The sequence below is a fragment of the Coregonus clupeaformis genome, chromosome 23, assembly GCF_020615455.1.
Source record: "Coregonus clupeaformis isolate EN_2021a chromosome 23, ASM2061545v1, whole genome shotgun sequence".
In the NCBI taxonomy this organism is placed as follows: Eukaryota; Metazoa; Chordata; class Actinopteri; order Salmoniformes; family Salmonidae; genus Coregonus; species Coregonus clupeaformis.
Window position 1 is genome coordinate 34,137,771 of NC_059214.1, and position 11,963 is coordinate 34,149,733.

Below are 11,963 nucleotides of genomic sequence, written 5' to 3' on the forward strand. Positions count from 1 at the left end.
TGGACCCCTAGCTGATCAATCGGAGTGAAGAGTAATTAAAACCTATGAATTTTCCTTAGCGGTCTATCTTAAGGCATCTCTTTGCAGTCAAGATAACAGTCCCTGCGCCCATTTACCGTCAGAAAAGAATTGCGTCTCACAACAGCCTCACAATGGCTACTAAATGGGATAATGATAGTGTCCTAATTAGAATTTAATTAAGTACCAACAAATAGCTTGTGGATAATATTTCAGTTTTGTAGGCCCAAATTAAATTAAACAATGTGGGCTGGACTGGGCTGATTACGTTGCATCTGCAAATGGCCTACACTATTCATTATCGTTATACATTTGGCTGATGGAACCTTTTGGTGTGTGTGCGTGCGCACCTATAATGCCATTCCACCCCTGTTCACCAGTGACTATACCCTACCCTTAATGATAAACGCTAATATCAAAAGGCCCATTTGGCTGTAGCAACATTGTACAATAATCGAAAACACCATAAAGCCTGTTTGAGTGACAACATATTTTGACTGAGGTGAAATATCCGTATATGTTATTATTGTATTCTCCTATAGATCTAGCATTATTTTGCTGTGAATAGATAAGGTTGCAGAAGGCGCCTAGCGGTGATAATCTCTTGTTTGGTTTTCTTAAAACCCAGTTGGTAGCATGCAGCCTACTTACCCAGAGTTGCGAGACATTATTGGACGTCGTCACCCGTGTCCAAAAGTGTCTCGGTCATTGATTGGCCCACTGCACGTTCGAAGGGGTTCGCGTGCTTCCGGTTGGTGTGGGAAATGTGATGTGAGGAGTTGGTGAAGATCGAACTGTCATACCAACAGTGGTGAAAAGCTCGGGGCTGCGAGAGGAGAGCGCAATGCCTTGTCAGTCTTGTCATTGTCAACGACCATGACACGTTGGAGCGTTACGCACGAGGGATGCCAACAATTTAGAAATCAAAAAGTGCCCCAAATCAGAGAGGTAGTAATGATCCTTTAGTGGTCACCGTATTGCTTCATTCTTTTCATATTTGGATACCAATACACACCAACAAGTGGAATTAGTTAGGAACCTGGATCGACCCCTTTGCAGCCCTTTTCAGCAATGGAGAAGCAAAGGGCTCTACACAGCCCGGAGTCGAGTGAAGGGGAGAGCGTGTCTCCTTCTCCCAGTCTGCCTTCGCCGCCCATCCTGCCCCTCCAAGCAGCGCAGCAGGCGCACAGAACCACGAACTTTTTTATTGACAATATTCTGCGGCCAGATTTCGGCTGCAGGAAGGAGCATGGCTTAGGGGCTAGGGAGCGGGCGCAGACTTCCAGCCGAGAGCGCGCCCAACCTTTGGTCACCAGGTCGAATCATCCTGGAACGCCATGCCAGGACTCCAACTGCAGCAGCGACAGCACTTCTTCCTCCACCTCGTCCTTGGCCTTGTCTCCCACCCCCAAAAAGAGCACCTCGTCATCGAAGGCTGACGAGAGCTCTGGAGGCAGCACGCCAAAGTTCGGCGAGAACACTTCTTCTGTTATGGTTGTGAACGGCGGTAGTGGCGGCACAGCGCCCAACCCCGAGTCCCAGCCGCTGCTGTGGCCTGCCTGGGTGTACTGCACTAGATACTCGGACAGACCGTCATCTGGTGAGGCAATAGTTTCTTGAACAAGCTTTTATCAGGGTATTGTAGCCTAATGCGTAATGTTATAAATGCCTTATTGACCCTTTGCATAAATATAAGTCTTTCCTCAACATGCTTGTATTCGAAGTTGCAACTTTATTCGTTAAATTCAACTGTATTTTATACTTTCTTTTTACACTGTGATAAAGGACAATATATGTAGGTTATGGCATAGTGGTCCTGTTACTGCATGAAAATAGTGACTGTCTGTAGTACAAAATGTAGGCTAACATACACTCTTAGGAAAAAAGGTTCTGGATAGATCCAAAAATGATTATATCTATGCTTGCTACATTCATATATGGCACCCCTAATGGTTCTATACAGAACCGAAATTGGTTCCATATAGAACCCTATATATTCCATATAGAACCCTAAATGGAACCCAAGGGTTCTATATGGAACCAATTTTGGTTCAGGTGAAGAAGAGCCCCAGGGGTTCTGGTCAAAGAACCCGACAAAAGGGTTCTATATAGAACCTTTAGGGGTGCCATATGAAGCAAGCAATATATTGTAAGCCTACTCAATCCATTTTCAACTGGAAGCAAACTTTCTCAAATTTAAATTATGCTATATCATATGTAAATAATCCATTATTTAGGCCTACTACTAAAATATATGGAACAAAAAAGCAGAAAAAAGGACACTTGGATCATTTTGTGATACTTAATTGTGTAATAGGATTGTGTGACATCTACTGTGTTCTACCGAAAGAAGTCAAATGAATTGAAACAGTGAAAAATCGAATAGGTGGTTTTCAAGAGCAGCATTGGTCCATTTGAGAACATATCAGAAAATGTAAACAACATTTCATCGATGACTGTGTGGCCTAACATTTCACTCTCCTTATTTACAAGTGAGATCTTGGTCCTGGCCACTGGTTGCATCTTTTAGGCTCACCCCAAAATGCCTTGCAGATATGACACGTTTTAAAATGTGTCACTTAACATGAGAACATACTCCATTAATTGGATTGAAAGAGAGATAGAGCTCGTACATTCAACAGAATCAAGGTGTAGGCCAATATAGGGCTATACTGGCTATACATTTATATGATTCATAACCTACAATAGTCTTATTAGACCCTGTACAATATATATTTTAAAATCTCAACGAGACTTTAGAAAAATAAGGTTGAATATAATAAAATTAAAGAAAGTGCACCGGGAAAAAAACTAGAATAACAATATCAGTGCTGTCAACATGTTGAATTAATTAAAAACTTTGCCTGTCTTGATAGTATATTATCTGAGTATGCACTTAGTGTAATTCCCCAACTAACTGTATTTAATCAATGGTAGGCTACGTTAAATGGTAAGCGTGCACAATGTTTCTTTTGTTCTAAGTTCTATAGTCCAATGGTTCCAATGGTGTTTTGGCATGTGAATAAATGGGCTTTTCATAATTACCATAAACTTGTCAAAAATATAGACTGTGTTTTATGCCTTAGGTATTGATAAAATCTGTGCAAAAATAATAACAGGAAATGTAAAGCTATATATAGTTAATCTAAAACAAAAACTATTTACTGAAGATGTAGTATTTGTGTTAGGAAATTATATAGGATTAGGCCTAGCATCAAATACAATTTAAAGAAATAAATATTAACGGATAAATTATATTTCCCATCATATTGTTTATTTGTTTGTCTGTAGACCCATGATAACAAAGGACACCATTTTATATTTAAATGTATACTGTAGCGTAGGCTACGCTTTTGCACATAGGCCTATACCTGAGTCTTCATTTGGTACAAAATATCTGAATGCCTTTCTTATGTCAACAGCTAGAGATCACTGAGCTTCAACGATTCTTTTTTTAACTACTTTTGATCAATGAAAGGCCTATACCCGACACACTTGGCCAATAGTCCTAAAACGATTGTATGTTTTTAAATGGATGTAGTTGGCTTTAGTAGCCTACAGTTTTTTGGTTAGCATATTTTTGCTAAATAATGATGAAAGTCGACCTACAGCTAGTGTTACCATCACACAAAGGCCTGCCGCTCAGTGCCCAATGGACCTTATTCTTCGCAGTACATAATGTTATTCATAGTTATTATTATAGGCCTACCATTGGGATGACCATACCGTTAGATTATAGCAAAGTATTAACCTATAATAACGTTTATTATTATTACTATTACTATTATTATTATTATTATTATTATTATTATTATTAGCCTATCATCATTACATTGTTTCTTTTTATTATTATAATTATAGGATCATGGTTATTATTTGGGTACATTGTTTTTATTTATTACATTTATTATTAGGTCTAGCCTAAAATCTTTAATGGAATTGGTTTTGGGTGATGAAAGTGAGACTAGGTGTCTGGCACTCGCTGAATATTTATATTCCCGTTTTTATTGTCGTCCCTACTGTAGGCCCAAGGACACGGAAATTGAAAAAGACGAAAAACGAAAAGGAAGACAAGCGACCCAGAACGGCGTTCACGGCTGAGCAGCTCCAAAGACTGAAAACGGAGTTCCAGGCCAACCGTTACATCACGGAGCAGAGGAGACAGTCTCTAGCCCAGGAGCTCAACCTCAATGAGTCACAAATCAAAATCTGGTTCCAAAACAAACGGGCGAAAATAAAAAAGGCCAACGGCTATAAGAACGGCCTGGCTCTCCAGCTCATGGCGCAAGGATTGTACAACCATTCCACCACCACCATTCAGGAAGACAAGGAGGAGAGTGACTGAGACTTCGCTTGCAGGAGTCACCTTTTGGGGGCACAATATTTGTGGAAAGTAAAGGCTATTGTAAAGAGATTTTCCATTTGTTGATAGGGCTATGTATGGACATAAACTATCAAAAGTATGCCTACAAACTACAAACATGAATGAAAATGAATAGCCGAAAATAAGACATTGTATATATAATTTAAGGAGAAGGGGTAAGCTATAGAAATATGACTACTCATCCCGCACTTGCTGGATAATTATATGATTGTTATCTTTGTCGCTTTAGGCCTAATGTGTTGTGATCTCTCTCTTATATCAAATCTCGATGAACGTACTGCGTGATCTGCCACTTCAAGCCAAAGATTTTATCGGAAAAAACAGCCTGAAAAAACTATGAATCTCTCTGTTATCGTACTTTCTTCCTGAACTGCGAGTCCCTAACAATCAGTCGGCCGCTGTTATCATTAGTTGCCTGCCGCTTGATTTAAGCCTCTCACCTGTTTGGGCCGAAAGGATATATGACTCAACTCGTGTTGGATTCACCATATCTTGGAATATTACCAACAAACAGCAGCATCAGACTCTCTTGAAATATATGTTATCTCCCTCGATGATTAGAGGGGATACATGTACTAGGCTACATCTAAACAATGTTTCCAAATAAACATTTTTATATTGGAAAAAAGGCAACACTGCTCTTTTTTTGTATGTTGCACTGCTCTGTGCAATATATTTCAAGGATTACATTAATAAATTGTAGTGTCTATGGAGTTGGTTTGCAGCTCATTGGTTCAAGTGAGTGGTGTAACGGTATCCATATTCATACCGTATATTTTACAAAGGGACATTTTATTATGAGAGGCGTGATGATATCAGAGCATGAAATTGCCTTGCCGTGCACTACAGTGCTCACTCAATTCCTCAACTATTTGTGTGCTAGGCTAGAAAGATAAAACCCACAATTTGCTCTTGTATCAAATGAGAGCCAGACAGAGCGCGCTGCTCAAAGTGTGGCTGGATTCACAGGTCACGCCGCTCTCTTGAAAATCATGATAGCGCGAGGTCAGTGTGCACGACCGTCCACAACCACGAGAATGGAAGATTCATTCCTTAATCACTTTAGGCCTATAGCCTACTGCAGTCGGCTAAATAAAGAATGAATAATAATAATAATATTTTTTTATGACAATTATACTGATAATGATCTGCCTTTTCGAGCATTCTTGTACCCAAACATTTAGATATTAGCCTATAGCCTAATCATTTGAGAATATATTATTCATTTTGAATTCTGATTTACTCACAATGCGTAACGCACAATGCATCTTATCTAAACGGATGAAATCGAAGAGCAGGGATAGCATAGTCGATAACGATCATCTCAGATTTTAAGCATGATAAAACGTTTTTTCCTTTGTGGAGATAAATGGGCACAGGTAAATAATAATCCCTTTTGTTTTTCACTGAGGTGCACTTTTTTTGTGCAAATGTGGCTTATTTCTTTTTGACAAAAGGGATCCCATATTAACAAATCTTATACAACTTAGATGCATCATGGAGACCTATTCGACAGGTCTTCGCCAGGAATGTAGGACGAAGGCTGTCGTAAACATAATAAATCAAGTATAGCCTATAGATAATAACTAAAGTTGGATATGCTTTCACAGTTATGAGCAAACTGACAAAGAAAGGACTCAAGATTTTCTCTCTCTCTCCCTCTCTCTCTCTCTCTCTCTCTCTCTCTCTCTCTCTCTCTCTCTCTCTCTCTCTCTCTCTCTCTTACTCTTTCTTACTCTTTCTTTGTGTTTGTGCGAGTACCTGCGTTTAGAGCTGCTGTAGGCACTACTTTTTCAGATGACAGGAAAGGCTATAATTTTCAAAAAGACATGGGGTTTTCAAACACCTTGAAATTATATGAGCAAGTAGGGTTTATCCTATAGCAGGGTTCATCGGCTAGATTCAGCCGTGGGACGATTATTTCTTGAGCCGACGGTCAGGGGGCCAGAAAATAATTACAAATAATGTGTAGACTACAAATTGACCGAAAGAAGCCCAAAAATTTTACTAAAACATAATCATTTCAAACCTTGCTTACATTTTATACAATCATTTATCTCTCTATTATGCATGGTAATACTTTGGAACAAATTTCCTAAATTAAAATCAATTGGAGTTGATTTGCCGGTGTTTTTACAGTCTTTTATGTCCAACAATTAATATATATACAGTACCAGTCAAAAGTTTGGACACACCTACTCATTCAAGGGTTTTTCTTTATTTTTACTATTTTCTACATTGTAGAATAATTGTAAAGACATCAAAACTATGAAATAACACATATGGATTCATTTAGTAACCAGGAAAGTGTTAAACAAATCAAAATATATTTTATATTTGAGATTCTTCAAAGCAGCCACCCTTTGCCTTGATGACAGCTTTGCACACTCTTGGCATTCTCTCAACCAGTTTCACCTGGAATGCTTTTCCAACAATCTTGAAGGAGTTCCCACATATGCTGAGCACTTGTTGGCTGCCTTTCCTTCACCATGCCATCCGACTCATCCCAAACCATCTCAATTGGGTTGAGGTCGGGGGATTGTGGAGGCCAGGTCATCTGATGCAGCACTCCATCACTCTCTTTCTTGGTAAAATAGCCCTTACACAGCCTGGAGGTGTGTTAGGTCATTGTCCTGTTGAAAAACAAATGATAGTCCCACTAAGCCCAAACCAGATGTGATGGCGTATCGCTGCAGAATGCTGTGGTAGCCATGCTGGTTAAGTGTGCCTTGAATGCTAAATAAATCACTGACAGTGTCACCAGCAAAGCACCCCCACACCATAACACCTCCTCCTCCATGCTTTACGGTGGGAACTATACATGCGGAGATCATCCGTTCACCCACACCGCGTCTCACAAAGACACAGCGGTTGAACCAAAAATCTCCAATTTGGACTCCAGACCAAAGGACACATTTCCACTGGTCTAATGTCCATTGCTCGTGTTTCTTGGCCCAAGCAGGTCTCTTCTTATTATTGGTGTCCTTCAGTAGTGGTTTCTTTGCAGCAATTCGACCATGAAGGCCTTCTTCACACAGTCCCCTCTGAACAGTTGACGTTGAGATGTGTCTGTTAGTTGAACTCTGTGAAGCATTTATTTGGGCTGCAATTTCTGAGGCTGATAACTCTATTGAACTTATCCTCTGCAGCAGAGGTAACTCTGGGTATTCCATTCCTGTGGCAGTCCTCATGAGAGCCAGTTTCATCATAGTGCTTGAAGGTTTTTGCAACTGCACTTGAAGAAACTTTCAAAGTTCTTGAAATTTTCCGTATTGACTGACCGTCATGTCTTAAAGTAATGGTGGACTGTCGTTTCTCTTTGCTTATTTCAGCTGTTCTTGCCATAATATGGACTTGGTCTTTTACCAAATATGGCTATCTTCTGTATACCCCCGCTACTTTGTCACAACACAACTGATTGGCTCAAACACATTAAGAAGGAAAGAAATTCCACAATTCACTTTTAAGAAGGCACACCTGTTAATTGAAATGCAGGTGACTACCTCATGAAGCTGGTTGAGAGAATGCCAAGAGTGTGCAAAGCTGTCATCAAGGCAACGGGTGGCTATTTGAAGAATCTCAAATATAAAATATATTTTGATTTGTTTAACACTTTTTTGGTTATTACATGATTCCATATGTGTCATTTCATAGTTTTGATGTCTTCACTATTATTCTACAATGTAAAACATTTTAAAAATAAAGAAAAACCCTTGAATGAGTAGGTGTTTCCAAACTTTTGACTGGTAGTGTATATATATACACATAAGTATGTGGACACCACTTTAAATTAGTGGATTTGGCTATTTCAGCCACACCCATTGCTGACAGGTGTATAAAATCGAGCACACAGACAGCCATGCAATCTCCAGACACAAACATTGGCAGTAGAATGGCCTTACTGAAGAGCTCAGTGACTTTCAAAGTGGCACCGTCATAGGATGCCACCTCTCCAACAAGTCAGTTCATCACATTTCTGCCCTGCTAGAGCTGCCCTGGTCAACTGTAAGTGCTATTATTGTGAAGTGGAAACGTATAGGACCAACAACGGCTCAGCCGCGAAGTGGTAGGCCACACAAGCTTACAGAACGGGACCGCCAGGTGCTGAAGCACGTAACGCATATAAAACGTCTGTCCTAGGTTGCAACACTCACTACCGAGTTCCAAACTGCCTCTGGAAGCAACGTCAGCACAATAACTGTTTGTCAGGAACTTCATGAAATGGGTTTCCACGACCGAGCAGCGGCACACAAGCCTAAGATCACCATGCGCAAAGCCAAGCGTAGGCTGGAGTGGTGTAAAGCTCGCCGCCATTGGAATCTGGAGCAGTGGAAATGCATTCTCTGGTGTGATGAATCACGCTTCACCAAATCTGGCAGTACGACGGACGAATCTGGGTTTGGCTGATGCCAGGAGAACACTACTTGCCCGAATGCATAGTGCCAACTCTAAAGTTTGGTGGAGCAGGAATAATGGTCTGGGGCTGTTTTTCATGGTTCGGACTAGGCCCCTTAGTTCCAGTGAAGGGAAATCTTAACGCTACAGCATACAATGACATTCTAGATGATTCTGCACTTCCAACTTTGTGGCAACAGTTTGGTGAAGGCCCTTTCCTGTTTCAGCATGACAATGCCCATGTGCACAAAGCAACGTCCATACAAAAATGGTTTGTCGAAATCGATGTGGAAGAACTTGATTGGCGTGCACAGAGCCCTGACCTCAACCCCATCATACACCTTTCGGATGAATTGGAACACCAACTGCGAGCCAGGCCTAATCGCCCAACATCAATGCCCGACCACAGTAATTATCTTGTGGCTGAATGGAAGCCAGTCCCTGCAGAAATGTTTCAACATCTAGTGGAAAGCCTTCCCAGAAGAGTGGAGGCTGTTATAGAAGCAAAGGGGAGACCAACTCCATATTAATGCCCATGATTTTGGAATGAGATGTTCGACAAGCAGGTGTCCACATACGTTTGGTAATGTACAGTATATTATTTATTTTTTGCTCAGAAAACTTGGGGCCCAAATAAAATCACCTGGGCCAAATTCGGCCTGCGGGCTGCATCTTGGGGAACCATGCTATATAGGCTATTGAGATAAATATATTTCTAAAATGCTTCTTAAAGGGACTCTCCAATAGGTGGGGGTAAAATAATGTCAGGACCTTAATAAAGGCCTAACATAGACATTAGTTTGATAATTTACCCAACCAAATCCTGTATAACCACAGGAGCTAGCGTCAACATCTGTTATATGCCTATGTGTAAGCGGTGATGTCGATTACATCTCAGATGCTGTTGGCCTTGGCCTAGTAAAATCAAAATCGGAGAGCGCTAGCGTGAGTGCGTGTGAGCCATTCGACCAAACGAAAGTGGCAGGTGAACTCACGATCAATCGGCCTATGCGTTGTTTCTGTCTTCCCGTTGATTGAGAATTAAGATTTTTATAACTTGTAGGCTACTTGTCAATACATTTTATTGTACATAATTTTACAACATTTAAAGGGACAATCTGCTATTGGTACATTGTTTACTTTACATAAGGTGGGCTGCATGAACTTGAGACTGTAGACCAAAAACTATATTCAGAAGAACATGTTTTACCAGTTGATATGACTGCCTTTCGGTTACCTCATGAGTTGAACTAAACAAGTAATAAAAACAACAACAAAAACAAAAACAATAATAATAATAATAATAATAATAATAATAATAATAATAATAACGATAACAATAATGAAAACAGGAAAATGAGTACGTTTTCCACAGACCTATGGCCATCGGTGACCTAGGTCATGTCTATCTATTCTAGTTTATCTTATAGCCAACCGGAATTGAAGTCAAATATGCCTCTTTCGAAGTAAATTCATCCACAAGCTTTGATTTAAAGTTGACATATTTATTGATGATTTTGCTAATTTGGTAATAACGTTTTCTTTTCCTGCCTATTCGAAAATGCCAAAACCTTTGCCTAATCGTTTTTAATTAGGGCCTTCACCCTGGTTTCTAAATTAATTTAAATAATAGGCTAAGCAATGTTATATTTTAAAATAATATTTGAACTGAAATCATCAAACGAATGGTTTATTTTGGTAGAAGAAAGTAACTTTTCTTACCTTATTTTCCAAGGTGAATTAACCAATAGCCATACAGCTAGCTACATACTCGCAGATGGTAAATGTTTATTAAATGCCCACAATGTAGGCCTAATTCACTTTGTAATATAAATGAAACAATAATAGTCTACCTAATAAGTAGGTCTACAATGTTTTCCACTTGAGCTGACTTTTTTCATTAGGTTATACAGCGAGAAATTCACGGGAACTATTTTCCTTTGGCCACTGTCTTATGATTTTTCAGATGTTATAGCACCCGTTAGTCCTTCATAGCCTACATAGAATAGGATGTATATTCCAACATATTGATGGATGCGATTATCACAATACGTTTTTATTAGACATCAGGTATAGACAAAAAACTATAATGATAAAATGAGAAGGTGCGCCAAGGAAGTCCTCACTATCTATCACGCTTTTAGACACCTCTTCTCACAACGGCAACAGTCGCCTTATCAGCGTTGACATTACACGCAGTTTACAACTCATGTCGAACACATTATAATTTGTTGAGCTTAATAGCCCGTATTGTTACAAATACTGGAGTTGGGCCCATTTTCTGAGACAGAACAGTGTAATTACTTTTGGCCAAATTACGTATTGAGTGAATGTCTTCCTGAAAAACCAACCTATTTCCGCTGGCAAATAGGTAATCTGTCATCCGTGGTACTATGCCCAAGGATATAGGCTAAACCTCTCCTACAGTACAGTATATGCGCATTCTCTTTTTGTCTTTCAGAGTAATTCTGGATTCAGAGACAGATGTTGTGACAGGTCGCTGGATCCCTGCCTGTGAGTGTTTAATGTACTTTGTCTGTTTTCTGAAATGCTTTCAGAAATGGGAAGAGAGGCAGAGGTTTGTAGAGTGGCAAGTGGATCATGGACAAAGACAGTACCATAAAGAGTGGTCCACCAAGTAAAAAAGTAAACAATGTAGCAAATAAAAATGTTATGACAGAAATTATAAAATTATGTCTTAATATAATGAGGTCAATGCTGATAAATTATTTTAGTATAATGTATTTTTTTAAATACAATATTAACCCACACCAGATCATATATAAGGAAGGGAATGAAGTGCGAGTCTACGTGCATGATGGGGGTGCAAAGAACAAAACAATTAACTAAATGAGCATTTCACCACCCAGTAGCTTTAGGGACGTACTGTAACCGTGTGCTGTGTTTTTACGTATTTGTTTGAACATCTGAGGCAGGAAGACCCTAGGGTGCAGAGTGTCCATAACGCAGCCTGTCCTCCGGCTACGATACAGCTTTAATTTACATGCAAATGAAGGCAATAAACAGAAAACACAACAGAACCTCACTGCATCGTCTTCAGTAATGAACAATCGACTGGATGTTGCTCTCAGTGCTATAACTCCAATGTATCAAAACAGCCACACTCTAATGTTTTCTGTAGGCTCCTTAAATGTCGGAGCGGGTC

The 11,963-nt window shown here is 39.7% G+C and overlaps 1 protein-coding gene across 2 annotated transcripts; it reads left to right on the top strand.

Moving 5' to 3' along the window:
* The first annotated feature begins 747 nt into the window (after window positions 1–747).
* On the top strand, window positions 748–5,402 carry LOC121536295 (homeobox protein engrailed-1-B-like). Of its 2 annotated transcripts, none has more exons than XM_041843562.2 (2): window positions 748–1,618; window positions 4,044–5,402. In XM_041843562.2, exons 1-2 carry the CDS (start codon window positions 1,090–1,092, stop codon window positions 4,361–4,363), a joined length of 849 nt encoding a protein of 282 aa, XP_041699496.1. In that variant the 5' UTR covers window positions 748–1,089; the 3' UTR covers window positions 4,364–5,402. The 2 variants fall into 2 exon arrangements, with proteins under 2 accessions (XP_041699496.1, XP_041699495.1); XM_041843561.2 differs by having other exon boundaries at window positions 749–1,618; window positions 4,041–5,400.
* Window positions 5,403–11,963: the final 6,561 nt, after the last annotated feature.